The sequence below is a fragment of the Pristis pectinata genome, chromosome 10, assembly GCF_009764475.1.
Source record: "Pristis pectinata isolate sPriPec2 chromosome 10, sPriPec2.1.pri, whole genome shotgun sequence".
Lineage (NCBI taxonomy): Eukaryota > Metazoa > Chordata > Chondrichthyes > Rhinopristiformes > Pristidae > Pristis > Pristis pectinata.
The window spans coordinates 68,861,443-68,884,966 of record NC_067414.1 but is presented as its reverse complement, the minus strand read 5'-3'; the positions used below and the strand labels follow the sequence as shown (position 1 = coordinate 68,884,966).

At 43.4% G+C, this 23,524-nt stretch overlaps 1 protein-coding gene across 2 annotated transcripts in view; it reads right to left on the bottom strand.

Moving 5' to 3' along the window:
* Positions 1–18,546: 18,546 nt before the first annotated feature.
* The window catches only part of nbas (NBAS subunit of NRZ tethering complex), a 212,344-nt gene continuing 207,366 nt past the window's right edge, over positions 18,547–23,524 (bottom strand). For both annotated transcript variants that reach the window (XM_052024299.1, XM_052024300.1), the window contains exon 52: positions 18,547–20,778. In XM_052024299.1, the coding sequence (XP_051880259.1) occupies positions 20,503–20,778 (276 nt within the window). In that variant the 3' untranslated portion in view covers positions 18,547–20,502. The remainder of the gene's footprint in view (positions 20,779–23,524) is intronic.

Here is a 23,524-nt window from a genome sequence, read left to right as displayed (position 1 = left end):
CCCAATCCACTCCCGCCAATTTTTGTTACAAGCCCCAGCTCCTCTGAACCAGATCCCCAGCACCTTCAGGTAGTCAGGCCTGACGGTGAAGGGGATGTTGGATCGGTCGGGCCAGTTGCCGAAGACCATGGCCTCGCTCTTCATGAGGTTAACTCTGGCCCCTGATGCCAACTCAAACTGGTCACAGATGCTGATCAATCTGCGAACTGACCTTAGGTCTAAGCAGAAGACGGTGACATCATCCATGTACAGGGAAGTTTTCACCTGGGTGACCTCACTGCCTGGCAACGTCACCCCTCTGATGCCCTTGTCTTTCCTGATGGATTCAGCAAAGGGTTCTATACAGCACACGAACAAGACAGGGGAGAGAGGGCAGCCCTGCCTGACTCCAGACTTAATGGGGAAGCTGTCTGTTTCCCACCCATTGATTTGGACTGTGCTACTGATGTCTGTGTAGAGCAGTTGGATCCAATTCCTGATTCCCTCCCCAAAGCCCATTTTGGAGAGCACGTCCAACATGTATGTGTGTGATATCCTGTCGAAGGCCTTCTCCTGGTCCGAGCTGACCAGGCAGGTGTTCACTCCTCTGTCCTGCACATAGGTGATGGTATCACTGAACAGCATGAGGCTGCAAAGATCTTCCTGCCAGGTACAGCACAGGTTTGGTCCGGGTGGATCACCAGTCCCAGAGCAGACTTGACCCTGTTGGCAATGGCCTTGGACAGGATCTTATAATCCACATTCAACAGTGGGATGGGTCTGCAATTTCTGATGTCTACCATCTCCCCCTTCTGCTTGTAGATGAGGGTAACGATGCCCTTCCTCATAGATTCTTACATGCTGCCAGACAGAAGCATAGCATTGTACACTTCCAGCAGGTCCAGGCCCATCCAGTCCCACAGAGCAGAGTACAACTCCACTGGTAAGCCGTCGCTTCTGGGAGTTTTATTCAAATCAAAGGAATGGACTGAGCCAGTCAACTCCTCCAGGGTCAGTAGTTGGTCCAGACTCTCCTGCTTGCTGTCATCTAAGACCTCTGTGATTGAGGACAGGAAGTTCTGGGAGGCGGTGTTGTCTGTGGCCTTTTTGTCGTACAGACTGACATAGAAGAATCTGCAGATCCTTAATATGTCCGTCTGCGAGGATGTTACTGAGCCGACCTCTTCCTCAAGGCTATGGATCACAGAGCTCCCCCGTGCACCTTTTGGAAGAAGAAACGTGAGCACGTCTCATCCTGCTCCATGGAGTGAACCCTGGATCAGAAGATAATCTTGGAGGATTCGGAGGCATGGAGCTGGGCCTGCCAGCTCTTTGCCTCTCGGAGTTCCTCCCTCACATCCAGCCCCCTCGACTGCAGAAGGAGAAGTTGCTGCAGGTCTGTCTGGAGTTGGCACAGTTCCCTCTGACTCTGTCTTGCTTTCTGGACCCCTCTGCAGATGAAGAAACTCTTGATGTTCTCCTTTGTCGCTTCCCACCAGTGCACAGGGGAGTCAAAGAGGGGTTTCACGGTTCTCCAACCTGCGTAATCCCTCTTTAGTTCACAATGCTCTCTGGGGTCAGCAGCTTGATATTCAACTTCCACGTCCCCCTGCCTGCCTTCCAGTCCTCCTGTAGGTGACAGGAGTCCCGAAGGAGACGGTGGTCAGAGAAGAACACTGGTGTGACATTGGTGGATCTGACCATGATTGGCTCCGACACGAAGAGGAAGTCGATCCAGGACCGGGCTGAGCCGTCCAAACTCGACCAGGTGTGTTGCGGCTGTGCTCCGCCTGCAGGGGTGCTGAGGGCATCGCGCAACTTGACATCCTTTACCGTTTCCATCAGGAGTCTGGAGGTGCTGTCCAGTGTGCTGTCGGCACTGCCGGATTGTCCAGCCGCATAGATGATGCAGTTGAAGTCACCGGCCCAAACGACCGGCCAGGACACACCAGCAGCGGTGGGAGCTGCTGGAGGACGGCCAGCCGCTCGCTCCGCACGGGCGAGGCGTACACATTAATTAACTGGAGTGGAGTGTTCCGGTACATCACATCTGCCACAAGGAGCCGCACCCCCGCCCCCCCCCCCCCCCCCCCCCCCCCCCCCACAAATCACCTCTCTGACCTCAGTGATTGAGAAGTTGCCCCCCACATCAGAATCCTCAGGCCGGAAGCGCGACAATCATTGCCCCCCGACCACACCGACAGTCCGTGGGACCACCATCGCGACCACCTCTGATAGTTGCAGAGGTGCGGCAGCCCGCACTCTTGCAAGAAAGTCACATCCACCTTTACCTTGGCGAGGAACTAGAAGGCGTTAACACATCGCGCAGTGCTCTTCACACTACGCACGTTTACAGACACCAGTTTTATCTCCATGGATCTTTTGGAGTTCAGTACCATGCATGCAGTCCATTTTCATTTGTCCTGGGCCCTCATGCCCACAGCTTTGGTGAACTGCCTCACTGATTCCGGGCTCAGATATTGGGAGTGGTCTCCCCCTGGGTGTGGGGCCCCTTGTGGTGAGGCAGGTGGTGACGTTGGGGGTCAGGGGTATCCGTCTGTGCCCCTGTTTCTTTCTCTGGTGGTTCAGTTTCTTTCCTCTCTCGACGCTGGGGTGCATCGGATGCGGTGCTGCTCCCAGTCTTCCGGAGCTGGGGGGGCGATGGCCTCTGTGCTGCTGCCGGTATCCTGGAGTTGGGGGGGTGGGGGGCCACTGCCTCTGTGTGGCTCCCGGTCTCCCGGAGCTGGGGGTCGGCGGGCAGGGTTCTTCCCTCGCTTCTTCCTGTCTGTTGTTTCTCTTCGGTTTCCCCTCCTCCATTCTGCCGCTTCCCCTGCCTCCATCAACGGCTTCCGCTGCTGCTTTCGTCCTCTGACGAGGAGAGGTTGCTGGTGTCCATCTGCTGCATTATTCTTTTCTTTCTGGTCCCCTTGTTTTCCATGGCCCGTTGTCTCTTTGGTGGCATCTTCTGTGCCTTCTTCCTCTTCACCACTTGCCATTCTCTTCCCTGTCCCTCCCTCACTCCATCATCCATTGACTCCTCCTCTTGGGGAGGGGGCTGGGGGTCGGGAGCTCGAGGCGGTTGGGCTGTCCTCACCCCTCCTGGCCTCGGTCTCTTCTGAGGCCCCCGTGCTGGTGGGGGGTGTGTCAGTGTTCCTCGGGGTGTTGTTGGTGCTGGCACCTCCTCTTATTGCCTGTGCATACATACAGGCCCGTTTTGGGCAGGCCTTGTAGAGGTGACCTGCTACCCCGCACAGGTTGCAACATTTGCTTTCCTGACAGTCCTTTGTGTGGTGACCTTCCTGCTTGCAGATCTTGCAGATGACTGCGCTGCACTGGGCCGCCAAGTGTCCGGGTTTGTTGCAGTTGCGACACACCCTGGGTTGTCCTGTGTACACCATGTATCCACGGTTCCCTCCAATGGAAAACACTGAGGGGGTGGGGTGGGGTGGAGGGTGTGGATGATGGATCCATTGGCGTCCACTCTCAACTTGACCTTCACGTGGCGCTTGCTGGTCCAGATCCCGAACAGGTCTTTGATGACAACGCAGCTTCCCGCTCCATCAACGTACTGAGCCAGGAAGGTGAGGACATCCACCACGGGCATATGTAGGTTAAACATGTGCACCGTTACCACACGTTCCTTCTGGGTGGGGAGGGTGAAGAGTGGCTGCACCTTCAGCAGTGACAACGGAGCTTCGTTCCCCTTCTCCCGAAAGTCCTGCAGCAGCTTCTGCCATCCCATCAGGTGCTTGAAGGTAACGTTGAAGTATCCGTTACCTGTGAAGTCCTGGAGGCAGTAAGTGTCCTTCTCCACAAACTTGCACGTATCCAGCAAGACCTTTCTGATGAAGAGGTCTCTTGTGAAAAGGTTCCCATCGCTGAGGTCCTTCACCGTCACTCTGACGTTATTGCAGATCCCTCCTCCCAAGGTACTCGTCGCTGCGGCCATTCTGATGTGGTCGATTGTTGAACAGAGGAGTTAAACTGGTTCCCCAATCAGCATTAGGATCCTCCTCCGTGTCAGCTGGTTAAGCTCTCATCAGGCAACCACTTGATCACGGTCTCTCCCCTGCCCTGGAACCTTGGCCCTCCTGATCACCGATGATTCCCTGCCAGGTTAGTATCCACCTAGGATGATGCCATTCTTTTAGGATTCCACAGGGAGTAACACACTCAGAAAGGTTGTCCAATAGCACTTATAGAGAATCTGATCATCTTTAAATATATTGTACTAAATATGCGGAATACACTCCCTAAACCAACAGAGGTTAATCTGATAACCCCTGAAAATGGACCAGGGATCACTGTGATTAATTCAAGACCATTCAGCCAGCATACCAATTTGACTACTTTCTAATTACCAGACTGTAGTATCCAGCTAGTGCCAAGCACTTTATTTATTGGCTGAATGCATCAGTAGGAATGCACTAATAGCATGAGTAGCTAGCAATAGTTAGAGCTAGCTTGTATGATTTAAAGTTAGACAGCTTGTGTCTGCAGCAGGTGCTGGCATCAGTTCTGTAGCTATAGCCAAACTGGGAAACAGTAAAGAATCAGGCAACATGGGAGACAGTGATTCACCACTTTTTCAAATGCTGCACTGAAGACCTTGAAAGCGGAGATGAAGAGATGTCCTTAATTCATAGAAGTCCAGAAGGCACTAAGCACACTAGCTCAGCAGGAGCTGGGAGCAGCTAGATTTGGGAGCAGCTAGACTTGGGGGATTCAAAGCTGGAAGAAGTTGTAAGGAACTGGATAAAGGCCAACAAATTCAATGCCTTCATTTGTGCCAACTATTTTTGTCAATCAAGACTAGCAACTAACATTTATGTCCTTCACCATATCTTCAAGCCGCTCTGCCACTTGTCTTGCTTTGACACTATGGATTGCACACACTGGCAACTGTTCACCTGTAACAGCCACATTGCAAAATGCTAACCAGAGATGGCTACAGAAGCTAGCCAGATGGCTTCAGCCATATCATTTGAAAAGGCTTGTTGCTAGGGTCATTGCCACTGGCAGGGCCAAAAGGCACCTTCATGTCTAATCTTCCTCCTCACACACTATCTCCCTCCCAAACAACACTTCGCTGCTGTTTAAGTTCCAGGTGGGGTAAGCTCTCATTCCTCTCAAACTTGCACTATAGTTGTCCCTTCATGCCTTTCTCATTTGAGATATCCCAAGAACTGCAACCTGGCCAGGCTGAGCAAGATGATACTTTAAACAAAAGATGTATTGTCACTCGCTTCACACACGCAACTGTTGACAATGGGTTTAGTGCATGAAGCATGAAGATGGGCACAAGTGATCCGCAGCCAGAGTAGGGGGCAAGGGGAAGGTCAAAACTGAGGTCTGATGAAGAAAACACTGATGAGGCTTTCAATGGAGCAGACTACAGATGCAGGTAATTTGAGATGCTTGGTGAAATGCCTGGGAAAGAGCAAGTTCAACAAAGAGCATGGAGAAATCCGACACCAACTCGGAACAGGGCTTTAACTGCACAGCTTGGGGCCCACCACTTTCAGCATAGTAGCGGTGGCCAAGTCTATTAGCACACTTGTGCATCCAAACTTGAAGTAGTGCTTTGCTGGCTGATGTCACATAGCCACAACTTGCAGTCACTCAGTTGTAAAACATGTACCGCTTTCTAATAGCAGTACAAGAATCACAAACATCAAGCATTTCTAGGTCAGAGGGTGCTGCCAAGATGAAAGATGACCACAGGCTTATGAGCAGCTCAGAAGCAATGATAGCATGACACACCAAGAGTCCACAGGATGTGAATAGCAGTGCATTATTTAAAAGTAACTAACACAATGTGCAATCACAAACAGGTTTGAATGTGTTTTATTGCCTTGGCTTGGAACACTGACAGGCTTTTGGGAATTGCTGGATGGACCAATGAACAGAGGAACCCTGGAGTTCAAGTCGGCACTTCCCGGAAAGTGGCAACACAGGTAGATAGGGTGGTGAAGGCGGCATATGGCATGCTGGCCTTTGTAGGTCGGGGAGTAGAATATAAATGACTGTGATGTTGCAATTTTACAATACACTGGTTAGACCGCACTTGGAGCATTGCCTGCAGTTCTGGTCACCATATTAATAGAAAGGATGTGGTTGCACTGGAGAGAGTGCAGAGATTCACCAGAATGTTGTCTGAATTGGAGAACTTACCTTTTTCAGATCCTTTTCAATAACCCTTGAATACAGAGGAGCGGAGTTAACGACATAATAATGTTTTTTTTAATTGAAGAAATATCAGTCCAGTTTTGTTTTTGGTTTCTTTTGGTTTATTATTAATTTTTTTTTGATTTAGGGGTTCTTTTCTCATATAATTAAATCTCTTTTCAATTTTCCTTTTGCATTATGTTCACTTAATAAGAGAGCGGGAGGTCTAGATTACTTTTTTTTACTCCTTGTGATTATATATTAACTGTTATGATTGTTATCCTGATCTCTTTGCACCATATGTATAATTATTAATGTTATATATATTAATTTGTACTAATTTGAAAATTAATAAAAAGATTGAAAAGAAAATGAAGTGGAGAACCTTAGGTATGGGGAGAATGGATAGGCTGGGTTTGTTTTCTCTGGAGCGAAGGAGGCTGAGGGGCAACCTGAAGGAAACATACATGTTTTAAGAGAGGTATAGATTGGATAGAAAGTCAGAATCTTTTTCCTTAGTAGGTTTATTTAAAACAAAAGAGGGCACATGTTTGAGAAAGGAGTTTTAAAGGGATTTGAGGGGAAGTTTATTTTGAACACAAAGGATGGTTGATATCTAGAACTCTTTTCCAGAGAAGGTGATGGATTCAGATACAATCACTATGTTTAAGAGGCATTTAGACAGGTACGTTAACAGGAAAGACAAAGATGGATACAGACTAATGTGGACAAATGGAATTAGAGTAGATGGCAAAAAGGATGGCATGGACATGGTGGGCTGAAGGACCTGCTTTTGTGTTGCACGTCTCTATGGTGGAAATGGAGTCGGATGATTGGATCACCAGACTTGGTTTCACACCACTGGCCTGCACTTTGGAGGATGGAACAGATAAAGCCACTTAAGTCATTTTGTTTTCGACAAGCAAATTGCCAAAGTAGTGGTAGCAGTGGGAGGAGGAATTTTCTCCGTCAATTGATTTGGCAGTGGCCAATAAAAGGGGGCATAATTTTAAGGTGATTAGGAAAAGGTATAAGGGGGATGTCAGGGGTAAAGTTTTTTTTTTTACACAGAGAGTGGTGGGTGCGTGGAACGCACTGCTGGCAGACGTTGTGGGGGGCAGATACATCAGGGTCATTTAAGAGACTCTTAGATAGCCACATGAATGATAGCAAAATGGAGGGCTTTGTGGGAGGGAAGGGTTAGATAGATCGTAGAGCAGGATAAAATGTCGGCACAACATCATGGGCCGAAGGGCTTGTACTGTGCAGTAATGTTCTATGTTATAAAGTGAAAAGTGAAGATGCTGTTGTATTCAGTTGGTCTCCACTGAACAATCATACCCACCAATTAGAGGCTCTCGAAGCCTTTAAGAATATAATTATAAAACTTTGGTTAGGCCACATTGAGTACTATGTGCAGTTCTGGTCACAACCCTATAGGAAGGAAGTGGAGGCTTTGGAGATGGGGCAGAAGAGGATTACCAGGATACCAGGTTTACCAGATGGACTCTTGACCTCACAATCTACCTCATTATAGGTTTGCACCTTATTGTCTGCCTGTACTGCACTTTCTCTGTAACTGTAACACTTCATTCTGCATCCTTTTATTGCTTTTCCCTTGTATTATTACCTTGATGTACTGATGTGATAAATGATCTGTATGGATGGCATGCAAAACAAAGTTGTTCACTGTACCTTGGTACATGTGACAACAATAAACCAATTTACCGGGATGTTGCCTGGTTGGAGAGTTATTAGCTAGAAGGAGAGGTTGGGCAAACTTAGGTTGTTTTCTCTGGAGTGTAGGAGACTGACGGGTGACTTGATAGAAGAAGTATATAAAATTGAGAGGTATAGTTAAGGTAGATGGTCTTTTTCCCAGGATGGAAATGTCAAATACCAGAAGGTAAAGGTTTAAGGGGAGAGGGAGAAAGTTTAAAGGGGATTTGCTAGGCAACTTTCTTTAAACAGAGTGGTAGGTGCCTGGAACGTGCCGCCAGGGGTGGTGGCAGAAGCAGATATGATAACAACTTTTAATGGATATTTAGACAGATGTGTGAACAGGTAGGGAATTGAGGGATACAGGCCATGTGTTCGCAGGTGGGATTAGTTTAATTTGGCACGATGGTCCACACAGACTTGGTGGGTCGCATTTTTTATTCCTGCGGTGTTCTAGATTTCTAAATCACAGCGTTCCTTCGTGCAATGAAATTGTGGACAGATTCAAAGTTTTTCAGGTGATGTCTTGGTGGACGGGAAGACAGTCAACATATACCTGACTGGATTGAAGCTGCGGACTGCAAATCACAACTCTGCATGTCCGTGGGACTCCTTGATCTGCAACAGGATTGCACATGGAATTCAAGATACAGTACTGAAGGAATGCCTGTTGTGATAAACAAACTTCAAGCTTAGATGGTATGGAATTTGTCAAGTTCTTCGGGAACGTTTGTTCAGGCAATATATAAAGGACCCAACTAGGGAGAGGGCAAAGCTCGACCTACTTTTGGGAAATAGGGAATCGAACCCAGGGAGAGGTAGCTAATTGGATACACAATTGGCTTGATGGTAGGAAGCAGAGGGTGATGGTGGCATGTTGTTTCTCGGACTGGAGGCCCGTGACTAGTGGTGTGCCTTAGGGGTCGGTGCTGGGCCCATTGTTGCTTGTCATCAATATCAATGATTTGGATGAGAATGTATAAGGCATGGTTAGTAGGTTTGCAAATGACACTTAAATAGATGGTATTGTACACAGTGAAGAAGATTATCAAGAACTACAGTGGGATCTTGATCAGCTGGGAAACTGGGCTGAGGAATGGCAAACGGAGTTTAATTCAGATAAGTGCTGGATTTTGAAAAGTCAAATGAAGGCGGGACTTTCACAGCGAACAATAGGGCCCTGGGGAGTGTTGTAGAACAGAGGGATCTTGGAGTTCAGGAACATGATTCCCTGAAAGAGGAATCACAGGTAGACAGGGTGGTGTAGGCGGCTTTGGGCATGCTGGCCTTCATCAATCAGGGCACTGAATATAGAAGTTAAGATGTTATATTGCAGTTGTATAAGACATTGGTGAGGCCACACTTGGAGTATTGAACTGCCAGAGGAAGTGGTTGAGGCAGGTACAATAACAGCTTTTAAAAGACATTTGGACAGGTACATGGATAGGAAAGTTTTAGAAGGATATGGGCCAAATGCAGGCAAATGGGACTAGTTAGGATGGGCACCTTGGTCAGCATGGAGCAGTAGGGCCGAAGGGCCTGTTTCCGGGCTATATGACTCTATAACTTTATGAGCTGACATAGTGCATCAAGTCCTGCAAGTCCTGCAGGGCCTCAGAGCCGTTAAGACAGAGTCAATTGGTTGGATACAGACAACACAATTCTGTCAAGAATCAAATGAGATTGCAAAAGGAAAGAACAGCAACAGTTTAAAGAATGTGGATGTCATGAATGGCAGAAGGAGAAATGACCAACCAGTGTGAGGGAATGTCATAAATGCAAAAAGATGAATCCCTTTTCATCTCAGTGTAAAGGAAGACTAGTAGCATGCTGTAGACTACTGGTAAACCATCAAGGCCAGGTCACCATGTCACACTAGCTGACTGCAGTTGCTGTGGGAAGTCTGTGGAAGAGTATGAAGAGATTAATGTCACAACACTGAACCCAGGCAACGAGGAAATAGAACAAGTGAAGGGGTGAGAGAAGGCAAAGGAACCACACACATCTTTGCACCACTATCTGAAACTATCTCTCTCCAGTCTACCTCCATGGTGGCAATGTGTAATTTCATAAATTTGCAGATATAAATTGAAGTTAATTTTACTTGTCGGGAGTTATGGCAGCCCTGCAACCCACAGAGGGAACTGGTAACAGTACAGAAAAAGAATCTGGTGAGGGTACAGACTTCTGTTAATGGCTGTATTAAACTCAACAAACTGCTGCTGGATGCATTTGCAGATGTGTTTGAAGGAATGATAAAGCTCAAGGGAAAATACCAGCCAGGGGTAGATGAGTGTAAGCAGCCAGTAATACATCCTGCAAGATGTGTTCCAGTAGCTGTCAAAAAGAAATTGAATGCAGAACTTGAAATCATGATGGAATAACAAGTGTCAGTAGATGCTCCCACCTATTGGGTATGAAGCTTGATGTATATAGATAAGCCCAACAATCTGAGGACCTGCTTGGAATCACTAATCTGAATAAGGCACCGATGGAACTAAATCTAACGAAGACAATTTAACATATTCTGATCTATCCAAATAAGGCCAAAACCTTTAGCGTACTGGATGCCAAGAATGGATTTTGGCATGGAGGACTCAACAGTGGGAGTTTGCTTCAACATGCCAATTGGGAGATATTGGTGGCTGAGGATGCCTGTTGAGATCAGTAATGCTTCCAAGGGCAGATCTGGATCCAAAGGACTTGCTAATGTAAAGACAATTGCAGGTGATATTCTTGTCTTTGGAGAAGGATAAACTACTGTTGATGCCGACCTGGACAAGGACAGAAAGATGAGAGCCTTTTATGAACACTTACAGTGATGAAGTTCAACATGCAGAGACTGAAGTCAAAAGTGAAGGAGGGTCGTGGGATCTCCACAGAGCAACTCGAACTGGATCAGCAACGGTGAAGGCGGTGAGGCAGTGCTGGAAGTGCTGGGTCTGACACGTTCTGGGATCCAGATTTTGAGGATTTGTCAACTATCTGCGCAATTTCCTGCTCCATTTGATTGATGTGTGGTAATGAATAAGGAAGGATGTTGAGTGGTGTCAGGCAGACATTAAGGAGCAAGCAGTTCAGTAAATTACAGATGGTTACAGGAGATCCAGTGAGACACTACAGTGATAACAGAAAGAGCTGACAATACAAACAGACACCTCAAAGGAGTCTTGAAGCAGCTATCACACAAGATGGTCAAACAGTAGTGTATGTATGCAGAGCTGTGACAGACGACACACACTGTATTCAAACTGTAAAGGCCATGACATTTAGCATTGGGAGATTCCACCAGTACACAGAGGGGACACACATACATGTGCTGATTGATAATGAGTCCTAAAGAAACTTCAATGACTGACTCAATATTTATGTCTGATACTCACAATGCACACCATCCAGGCAGCAAGATGTACAATGCAGACAGTTCACAGACATGCAAAACAAAAGCATGTGAAAATGCAGAGGGATATGACTTTAGCAAAACTGCTGCTGTAGAAGCTACAGCAAGGCATATCACTCAACAAAATGCTGCATGAATTGAATGCAATCGTGAGAAGATAGAGAAATAGAAAGTCACACACAGTTTACCCCTCATTTCCATCTTTGAGAACACTAAAGGACATTCCATGTTGTTCATCAGAAAGCTGAGAGGAGAGAGATGCCACAGCACATACACATCACAGCTGGGAGAAACACCTGTTTGAGGAGATCTCATGCAACACTGCACGGGCCAGGAATGAATGCAGAAGTGAAAGGATTCACACAAAAATGTGCTGCATGCAAATCTATGGAGATAAGACATAATAGAACATGAGACAAACCTTTGGTGACAACACTTCAGTGAATCTCTTCATGTTCGAGACCAAAGACTACCTACTAACAGTCAATTACTTTTAACAACTTCTTGGAAGTAAATTACTTTTAACCAAATAATCTCAGCCATCGTCCACAAGATAAAGATTCAGCGTACATAATATGATATTTCAAATGAGGTTGTAACAAACAGCAGCCTGCAACTTGCTACAGGTGAGTTTGCAAAGTTTGTGGCCAAATGGGAATGCATTCCTGGCACATCATCGCCACACTATCCACAATCTAACACAAAGGCCTCAAAAAAAAGCTAAATTGCTTGTAAGAAAGTTAAAAGCAGCACACACTGTGATTGCCTGTTTAAATACAGAGATAAGGAGGAATTTCCTTTCTCAAAGGGTTGTGAATTGTTAGAATTCTGTACCCCCAAGAGGTGTGGAGGCAGGGCTGTTGAATATATTCAAGATGGAGACTGACAGATTTAAGGGTGTCGAGAGGTGTGGGTTGAGTGCAGAAAAGTGCAGTTGAGCCTAATTGGATCAGCCACATCCTTATTGATTAGCAGAGCAGGCTTGAAGGACCAATTGATCTTCTATTGCTCTAATTCTTATGAAGGTTGAGATGGCATCAGAGCCATTGAGGGATATACATATGGAGATGGCAGAATTATCAAATAATTTTTTTTAAATCGGGGAGATAAATTAGGATACATGACATTGGAAGATGTGTAATAAGTGTATTTAAAACAGAAAAAGGGGATATATTAGATAAACTAACCAAACCTATAGAGAATAAAAGCACTGATCCAGAAAGATTGCCTCTGTAGATGTTCAAAGAGTCTACGACAGAGATAACAGAGGCAAATAGCTACTGTAATACTTAAATTTCAGAAGGGCAATTATAGACCAGTCAGCTTAACATCAATGGTAAGAGAATAATTAAATCCCTACAAAAGAGAAGAATAAAAGATCTAGAAATTTAAAAAAAAGTACAACAGTTAAAAGTCAAAACAGAAAATCTCACTTGACGAACCTTACCACTTTTTTTTTAGTAACAACAAAGTGGAAAATAAAATGCAGGAGATGTCACTTTGATAGGATAACCCTTAATAAACTATTGAATATCGGAGAATGCAGGAGAAGATGACAAATCACAGAATGGATTTTTAACTGGCTTTAGGGCAGAAACAGAGTCGGAATAAAGGATAGATATTCATAATGAAGCAAGATTGGCAGTGGAGTTGCACAAGCATCAGTGGTGGGACAACTGCTATTCAAAATTTGCATTAATAATTTAGGCATTTAACTCAAAAACACAATTTTTAAATGTAAAGTTGATACTAAACTTAGGTGGGGATGTGATGGTGGAAAGAGAACAAACGGAGGAGAAATGCAATAAATTACATAAGGGCATTAATAAACATTAATAAACAACAAGGGGTCAAGCAACAAAGGAATCTTTGAGGACAAATAGAGTAATTAGTAAAGGTTGCACCACAGGGTTGGCAGACCATAAACAATAAAAAGCAAACCAAGCACTAAAATTTATTTCTAGAGGGGCAGAACTGAAAAGTAGGGAAGTCATGTTACATTGTATGAACTTTGGTCAAGCCACATTTAAACTGTGTACAGTTCTAGCTGACATTTTATGAAACGGATATGGAGGTACTGCAAAGGGAGCCAAAAAAAAAATGACAAGAATGATACTCGAAATACAAGGATGGATATGTCAGGAAAGGATGAACACACTGGGTCCCTCTTCCCTAGAGAAAAGATGGCCATGGGGTTACCCAAAAGAGATTCCACACGTGGGGAAGAGTACAACTAAAGGGCATCAATACAAGATATTCATCAAGAAATTGAATGGGAAACTCAGAAGAAATCTCTTTGCCCAAAGTTTTTTTCTCCCTCTCTCTTCACTGTTTTGTATAATTTATGCATACTTTATATTCTGTTTTGTCTGTGCCTATGATGCTGTGGCAAGTGTCTCATTGTACCTGTACCTCACTGTACTTGTGCACATGACAATAAACTTGACCTGACTTGTTGAGAATCTAGAACTTGCTGCACAAGGAGTGGTTTCAGTGAATAGTGTACATACATTTTACGGGAGTCTGAACAAATATAACAGAGAAGAAAATAAAGGGTTATGTTGATACACTTAGACAAGAAAAATTGGAATTGGAATATTATTGAAGTGGAGCAGAAATAGCAACATGGACCATTTGGCTCAATTGGTTCATTTGTATATTTTATACTCTCTGGAATCTTCTGTAATATATCATATCTAGATAAAACAATTATAAGTACCAAGCATTTCCAGAACACTGTTGTTGAGACTGAGGATGACCACAGCAAAGACTTCAGAGTAGATCAGAAATAATCTTAGAACATGACTTACCAAGTTCTGGGGATAGCAGAATGGCACACCAACTTCAACAACAACCAACACCGACTTCTAATGAGAGGCTAAAAAGAGGCTAGTGAGATAGATAATGCCACCGCCTTTAGTTTTGCAAATTCCTCAGGTACAAGGAAGGTCACATTTAATTGGAAAACAGCAAAATATAACTTCTTTATTCAAAAGAGAGATAATCTGATAATCTCCTGTCCACTTGTTCAGAAATCCCAGGGGTTCGGCATCCAGCTCACCTGGTTCTGATTCTGCACTCCCTTGAAGTTCATCAGTGCCCTGCTTCCTGCACTCCCCTAACTCACTGTGGACTGTTCCCTACACTCTCTTAAACTCACCAGGGCTTCATTTCTCACTCTTCCTTAAATTCATCAGGGCCACGACTCACAACTTTTAACTCACCGGGGACAGGGTCCCAGTTTCTTGTGCTCCCTTGAACTTACCTCGTTCACTGGAAAATTTACCATACTTCTTGTAACGTCCAAAAAAAATGAACTGAAAGTGTATTAATAGGAGCAATATCCAATCGTCCAGAAAATCTGCTAGTCCGACGCCAAAGTCCAGAGGTTTCCTGATTACGGCACTTTACTGTCTACAGCAGTACACTACAAATCATTTAGCTTAACATCTTCAATAAGGAAAATGTTAGAAACCAGTATTAAAAACTTTACAGAAGGGCACTTAGTAAAAATTCAAAGTAATCAGGCAATGCCAACATGGTTTTGTTAAAAGGAAATCATGTTTGACCAACATCTTATGTGGAGAAGGGGAAACCAATAGATATACCGAACTTACATTTGCAGAAGGTATTTCACTAACAGCTATTGAGGAAAAGATGAGGTCATTGTGCAGGTGATGATGTATTGGCACGGATAACAGATTGACTGACAAACCAGAAACAAGAGTAGACATAACCAGGTCTTTTTTATGTTTGGGATGATGTAATGTGTGCCATGGGTCATTTTATATAACTTATAATATAAACTATAACTATAAATACTAAAGTGCAACAATATAACAATATAAAATTATATTATATAAACAACTTAGATAATGAAAACATCAATGACATTACTAATTTTGCTGCTGATGCAAAGATAGTTAGGAAAGTAAATTATGATGAGGACAAGGAGATCATAGATAGGCTCAGTGAGTGGGCAAAGATCTGGCAAATTGAGTGTATAATGAAAGAACATATGAAATTACCCAACTTGGCAGCAAAAATTAAAAACAAAAAGTATACCATCTAAATGTTGAGACATTGTGGCGCTCAGAGACACAGAAGGACCTGGGTGTCTGAGTGCATGACTTGCAGAAGACTACTATGCAGGAACAGTAAGTAATTGGGGAAGTTAGTAGAATGTTATTGTTTATTGTGAGGGGATTTGAATACAGAAGTTGGAGGTTACACTTTAATTATATAGGGCATCGGTGTTATTATTTATGCACTACTGTGTACAGTACTAGACTTCTTATTTAAGAAAGACGTCATGAGTCTTTGGAATTCTCCTCCTCAAATGGCAGTGGAAACAGAGCCTATGAACATTTTTCAGGCAGATGTAGACAGATTCTTGATAAGTGGGCGTGGTGGTGAAACATTACTGCAAGTGGAATGGAATGCAGAGTTAAGGTTACAATCAGATGAGCAATGATCTTATTAAATGGCAAAGTAGGGTCAAGGTGCTGGGTGGCCTTTTCCTGATCTTGTTTGTATGTGAACTGATTGTAAGAGAAGTGGGCTTCATCATGGAAAATTGAATTTTCAATTGCATAATGCTGGGGAGGAAAACATGTTATGCAATTAAATTTCTAGGCAATTGAAATTGAAGGACTGAAGGTTCCAGTGAGGTGGGGGCTCTTACAAAAATTGCAAGGTACAGGAAGTACGGAAGGGAGAATGTGCATGCCTCAGAGGACATAGACAAATGGCCAATATAAAAGGGAATCTACGCTTTTTATGAAAGGGTAGTCAAGGAAGAGTGCATCCAGGAAGATTGCATCCAGGAAGATCTGGTGGAGGCAAGGGGCATGACTGAAACATTGAGTACTCTGTATCAGTCTTCACTGATGAGGATTTAGCAATATAGCAGTAAAGCACAAGACTGGAGAAACCATATAGTATAAACATAGAGGTTATAATAAAAGCTTGCCAGTGCTAAAAGATAAAGTCACTCATCCTAGATGGCTTGCACCCAAGATTATTTCAGGGAGTAAGGGTAGATATAATGGAGTTACAGCCACAATCAAATTGGGTGGGGCAGACAAAGGGGACAGGGGAGCGGTCATAGAGGTGTGTGTGTTGGAAAAGCAAGGGAAGGAAGTGCATGGCCAGGGGATGTTATTATGAATGTTATACTCCTTAAAAAAGACTACCCAAGAATCTCTGGCTGATCAGCGTAGAGTCAGTGGTGGGAAAGAGAATAATTTGGAACAAATCTAAATGGCACTTAGAAAAAAATCAAATGAAAGTCATACAGATTTGTTAAAACAAATTACAATTGATTAACTGATTGAATTCTTTGAGGAAATGATGGAGAGAGCCTGATGAAGATAAGGATGATGTGCTGTATATTTTTTTTCAAACAACGTTTGGCGCATGATCACATAATGAGCTGAAAGCTCAGGGTCGCCCTGTAGCCTAAAAGGAAATGCTCAGCAAAGCAGTTGCTCTTACGTTAATTCTCCAACTCACTCCCACCCACTTGTGGCCCCCTGCATTGTTCCAATGAAGCCCAAAATAAGCTTGAGGAACAGCACCTTATCTTCTTCCTGGGTACATCAGAGCCTTTGGTTTATGACGGGAAGAATGAAGTGGGTTAGTTCTGCTCAAGGTTTTCCAACAGTATCCTCTTTCCTTTAAAGGCAGCCTAATCTGCTGGGCATTTTCGGCAGTCTCCCCTCGGTTTCACGTTCAGCAGCAGCTCTGACCTGCACTTCACAGTTCTACACGTCCTTCTGCTTTCTGTCTAACTGCTCTATTTACCAGCTGATTTCATAAACATTAGCAATCCTGGCTCATCCAATCAGGCACATTCTGTTTGTTCTATTCATCTCTCCTCACTCTCTGCAAATTACAACTAACTTGTTTTCTCTTTCCAGTTCTAATGAAGGGTCTTCAACCTGAAACATTAACTCTTATTTCTTTGCATAGATGCTGCCTGACCTGCTCAGAATTTCCAGCATTTATTTCAAATTTCCAGCATCTGCAGCTTTTTGATTTTTAAGGAAGCATCAGAGTTCAGGAGGATATATAGAGGTTGGTAAAATGGACAGTCACGTTCAGACAAAATTTAACACCGAGAATTGTGAAGTGATACGTTTGGTGGGAAGAATGAGGGCAGGCAACATGAATTAAAAAAGTACAACTTTAAAGGAAACAGACCTGGGGTGTATGTACAAAATGTCTCAAAGGAAATGAAGTTATGAAAAAACCTTTATGAAAGAATGATAAAGGTCAGCTGGAGTATAATATTTTAATGGAGACGCAAGGGACTGCAGATGCTGGAATCCAGAGGAATCTGGGTAGTCTACAACCTGACGGCATCAGCATTGAATTCTCCAATTTCAGGTAACCTGCTCTCCTTCTTGACCCTTTCTCTCTTTTTCTGATCTTCCAAGATCCTCCTACACACACCCAACTCCAACACCGCCCCCCCCCCCACCGTGTCTTATCCCCTTCTCTACCCCCTCCATCTGCCCATCGCCCACACTTGCCTCTCACTGGGTCCCCTCCCCCCCTCTCTTCCCAACTGCTCAACCCCACCTCCCTTATTTGATTCCATGGTCCACATTCTTCTCCTATCAGATTCCACCATCTGTGGCCCTTTGTTACCTCCACCTATCATCTCTCAGCTCTATCTTTTCACCCCTCCCCCCCACCTGACCCCATCTGCCAATCACCCCTCTTCACCTGGACCTACCCATCGCTTGGCAGCTCTTGCCTCACCTCTCCATACTGGCCATCTCCCCTCGACTCTTTCAGTCCAGATGAAGGGTCTCGATCTGAAACATTGCTGTCCATTTCCCTCCACAGATGCTGTCTGACCTACTAAGTTCCTCCAAGCAGCTTGTTTTTTTTAACTATAATATTTCAATTCTGGGCACTATAGTTTATGAACAGTGTCAATGCCTTGGAGAGAGGGGACAAGGGTTTACTAGCTTAGAGCCAGAGTATGAGGGACTTCAGCTATGTGAAGAGATAGGAGGATCTGGAGCAGGGAAGGGCAAGGTGTGAGATGATCGCATATTTAAGATTATGATGACAGAATAAACAAGAAGAAATTACTTCCAGTGACAGAAGAAACCAAATGGCGTCAAATTCAGGAAATTAACTAAGAAAACAGTAGATGCATGAATTTTTTACTCAAACACCAAGGGGTTGCCATTTGATGTAATTATAACATTCAAAAGGGAATGGTAAAAGAGTTAAGGAATTTTTATGGAGAAAGAGGAGAACAAGTTAGTTCAAGAGCTGAATCAAAGAAATAGGAAAAGCATGAAGGGTAGAGTATCCTTCTATGCTGCATCATTCTTTGAGTTTATGACAATAGCCAAAAAAATTACATATCACAACAGCAAGAGAGCAATTAGTAAAGCAGCAAAAATGTTTGGCACTGAATTTGAGCACAGAATAGTAAATGTCCTATGACTCTGGGGGAGGCAAGCATTACATGCCATCTCCAAACAAAGATATCCCAACTAAATGAATGATTTTGTTTAAAAAGGAGATCAAAGTCTTAGACTTGCTAATCAGGCTCAAAACAAATAAATCCCCAGGGCTGGATTGAGTTTATCTAAGAGTAATGAGACGAGAGAGAAAATTTGTTGAGGCAGTGATAAATCAGTGGATACCAGTGGAGGTCATAAAAGATAGCATTCAGCCTAATATAGACATTAAATACAGTGGAAATACTAAGACAGTTGATTTCATTTTGCGTAAAACAAAGGAATCAATATTCAGAAGTGAACTAGTTTAATCTGCACAATAATAATCTAGTTAATGGCAGTCAGCTATAATTCAGAACAGTGTACTTCACCAACACCCTTAACCTAAGTGACAAACCAAGTAGATTATGGCAAGGCCTATTAACAGTGTGCCTTAACTTCCTATGAACCTCCGATACAACGTGACGCAAAAAGGCTACTAATTACACTCACAATCTCAGGATACTGGGGAAGATGCTTAGGGCTGGTATGAGTAGAAATTTCTTTATTCAAAAGGGTGGTGAACCAGTAGTGTTCTCTCGCACAGAAGGCTGTGGAAGCCAAATTGCTGAATTTATTTAAGAAAATAGGTTTTTAGTCACAAAGGTATCAATGGTTATGGGAAGGGAGTGGAAATATGATATTGAGATGGAGTATGAGCCAAGATCTTATTGAATGGTAGAACAGGCTCAACAAGCCAGATTGCCTTCACTACTCCTATGTTCAATGTTTTCTATATGAGCCTTGAGAATTCAGAGAAAACCAGGGGAATGGATGAAGTAGGTAACAACATTAAACAAGCCATGTCACAATGGGGTTTACTATTTTTTTGTTGATTTCCCAGGGCTTGCTGCTGGGAACACTACAGTTTTATTTTACAAAAATAACTTGGATTTAGAAACTTAACGCAACCTGGTACAATTTACGGATAACATCAACAGGGCCAATTTGAGCTGTTATGCTGATGTGCAAAAGTGTTGGGGTTGGGTTGAGTACTTTGCAAAGTTGAAACTCTGCATTGAGGGTAAAAGGGCAAAATTTTGCATTCAAGAAACAAATTGAAGTCAATCAATTTTTCCCTGATTAGTGCTTCTTGAAAAGGTTTCACCAAGTAGAAACTTGTTAATCACTGTAGCTCAGCTCAAGAACAAAGAAGGGTAAATCCTGCTATAGTCAGTGTTCAATCTGAAGAGAAAAAAAAATCGAGACTTGATGCTCAGGTAATAAAACACTCCTCTTAAGGAATGAGAATAGGCGGCCAGATTAGTACACATATTTACATTTTTTATTTGCAGAAGACGTTTCCCAGATTTTTCCTATTGCTCGGAAGAAGTAATCTCACAAATTTAAATTAGCAATTATGTTGAAAATTTTAATACACTATTTCACAGCGACAACTGCAGAAGTGCACCGTGTCACACTACTCGGTGATAACATTAATTAGTTCTTGTTAATTGTTATTAATTAAGGAGTTTCTGAATTCTAGTTTGCAAAAAAAAAATGCACAACTGAAAGGTTGCCTAGACAATCACACTGATTTTGTGGATCAAATGCCAGAAGAAAATTTCCAGGCAGCAATTACAGACGTGTCAATTTCTACCCCAGTGTCCGGTTGAAAATTAGTAGGGCAGGAAGTCCATCTGTGCCCTTTCTATGCAACTTCACTTTTGAGGAACTTAACCAAATATACTTTGTGGAGGCAAAATCCTTTCATAACCACCTCTTTGTAACATTTAATGCAGCGCTAAATGTACATAAGGATGGATGTACAGCTCTGTGGGACATCAGTAGAGATCCACCTTCTGCAGCAAAACCTGCTTGATTTAACTGTTCTGCTATCTCATCAACACTGCACTGTCCCTCCTTGTGATCGGTCAGAAGATGTCTTATAAGGTGAGGGTAGAAAACAGTAGAGATGCAGTCGACCACTAATTTCTTGTCCAGCAGCAGAGAAAGCAGTTCTGAATCACAACTGGAAGCATCAATCTAAAGGGAAGAAAAATGCATTTGCATGAATTGTTTGAAATATGGTATTTCATTAGTTGCTGAAGACTTTGATTTACTATGTGGCTTGCACATTGTACATAAGGACCAGAATACAAATATTTAATACACATCAAATTATAACATATTGTACAATTAGATTTATATACCACCTTTGTCAAAGGAGAACACAGACAACTTTGCAATCATTATAGGATGAAGGGGATGCTGAGCCAAAAGGGGATATATTGGGAAGGGAAGGGTTGTAGGCAAAAGCTTAGCCAGAGTTTTAGATTTCCCCCAATCTAGGAAAAAAGACTCAAGACAATCTACCCTATTCTGAGCCCCTCATAATTTTATGAACCTGTACAAGGTCATCCGTCAGCCTCCTACATTCCAGTGAGAAGAAACCCAGTCTTTAATCTCTCCTGATGCACAAAGCCCTCCATTCCAGGCAACACACTGGTGAATATTTTCTGCACTCTTTTAATGCTACCACATCCTTCTGTAGTGCGGCAACCAGAACTGTATATAATATTCCAAGTGTGGCCTGACCAACGTTTTGTACAGCTGCAACAAGACATCCCAACTCTTATACTCAATGTATCAGTCTTAGAAGGCAAGCATGCTGAATGCCTTCTTCACTATTCTAAACACCTGTGTTGCCATTTTCAGGGAGCTATGAAATTGCACCCTGTGGTCCCTCTGTACATCAATATTTCTAAGGTCCCTGCCATTTACTGTATCTATCCTGTTAGTACTTGATGTACCAAAATGCATTACCTCATGCTTACTTGGATTAAATTTCATCTGCTTTCGCTCTGCCCATCTTTCCAACTGATCAATGTCTCCTTTCATCCTTTCAAAGTTTCTTCTCTATCTACTACTCCACCATTTTTTGTGTCGTCAGTCCACCTACATTCTCATCCAAGCTATTTACATATATGATAAACAACATAGGTCCCAACATTGATCCCTGCAATACATCACTAGTTACAGACTTTCAGTCAGGAAAACACCCCTCAGTCACTACCTTCTGCCTCCAATCACCAAGCCAATTTTAGATCCAGTTTGCCAACATACCTTGGATTCGATGTGCCCTAACCTTCTGGAGCAGCCTAGCATGTGGGACTTTGTTAAAAGCCTTGCTAATGTTTTCTGGGTTAAAGGGCTGAAGGACTGATGAAGAGTACATAGACAGAGAGGAGCAAGGTCATCAAGGGATTTAAGCAGAAGAGTGAGAATCCTGAAATGGGAGGTTTGGTGATAGGAATGATGTTTGCTCAGGATAAGATGTGGAAGTTCACAAAGGACAGAGGACAAGAGGCTGGTCTGGGGAGTAAGTACTGTAATAGTTGAAGCTGACAAAGGCACGGATGAAATTTAACAGGTACTGGAGGCCTGTGATGACAGGAACTCCTCGTCAAGGAGAGCATTATGGATTCAGAAGTTTAGCCCCTGGTTGAATAGGGTATCAATAATGTGTAGAGTAACCTAGGAGAAAGGTTAATAGGAAAATTAATGATGGAGAGAAGGGCAATGAAATTGGTGAAGGAAGCCAGGTGAATTAACAAGAAAATTAAAGCTGAGCATGAGGAGTCACTCGATGCAGGAAATAATTTTTCTCAGAGAGACACTCAGTAAGGGTCTTGTGGGGCCGGTATAGAGTAAGGATTTCAACAAGTGCAAGAGGGGTGGAATATAGAAAGGTGATCAAAGGAAAAGTAGTTGCTAGAACTAGAGACAGCAATTTGACCCCACTGCCACTATGTCAGTTGACCAGGGCAGATGGTGAGCACAGCTAGGCGGAGAGGCATCATTAAAGGACAAGCTGTTGCAACCCATGAACTGAGTCAAAGTTAGAAATCATAGAAATAATAATTTCACAATGAAGTAATAGATGGCAGGGTTTTTGTTTGTGGAGTGTTGCTCTACCAACTATCTGTTTAGTACTGGAAAGCTATTTTAGTAATCTAAGATAAGATTTCTTTATTAGTCACATGTACAGTACATTGAAACACACAGTGAAATGCACCTTTTGCGTAGATTGTTCTGGAGGCAGCCCGCAAGTGTTGCCACGCTTCCGACACCAACACAGCACGCCCACAACTTCCTAACTCGTACGTCTTTGGAATGTAGGAGGAAACCGGAGCACTCAGGGGGAACCCACACAGCCACGGGGAGAACGTACAAACTCCTTTCAGACAGTGGCTGAATTAACCACAGTTATCAAGAGTTTGAAGGGAACTGCTGGGGTGGATTGAGAAAAAAAACATTTCTGGTGGTTGGGGGCAGGGCAGAGGTGGGAGATGTCAAGGTTAAGGGTGTGTATACACCAACATTAAGGACCAGGCTTTATAGGATTGATATTGGGAATCACTTTTGCCTGCAGGGTGTGTTCTCTCTTCTGCAAATGGTACCTGAAACTTACCAATTGTTAATTTAAGGACCGGGATTGATATTTTATAATCAAAGGTGTTAAGGAACATGGAGTCAGGTCACGAATGGAGTCAGTCAGCCATGAATGGTGGAGGAGGCTAGAGGGCCTTTTTTCTGTTCTAGTCAATTTGTTTCACAAAAAGACTCGAATTCATAGCAGATTTTCATAGTGCTTTCTATATTTTGAAGTGCAGTGGGTTTCATTACCTTAAAGAAACATGATAACTATTATGCACACAACAGGATGCTACAAGCCAGTTAACAGGCAGAATTGTGCTTGATCTGACCCATTGTCCACACTTGCCCCTGT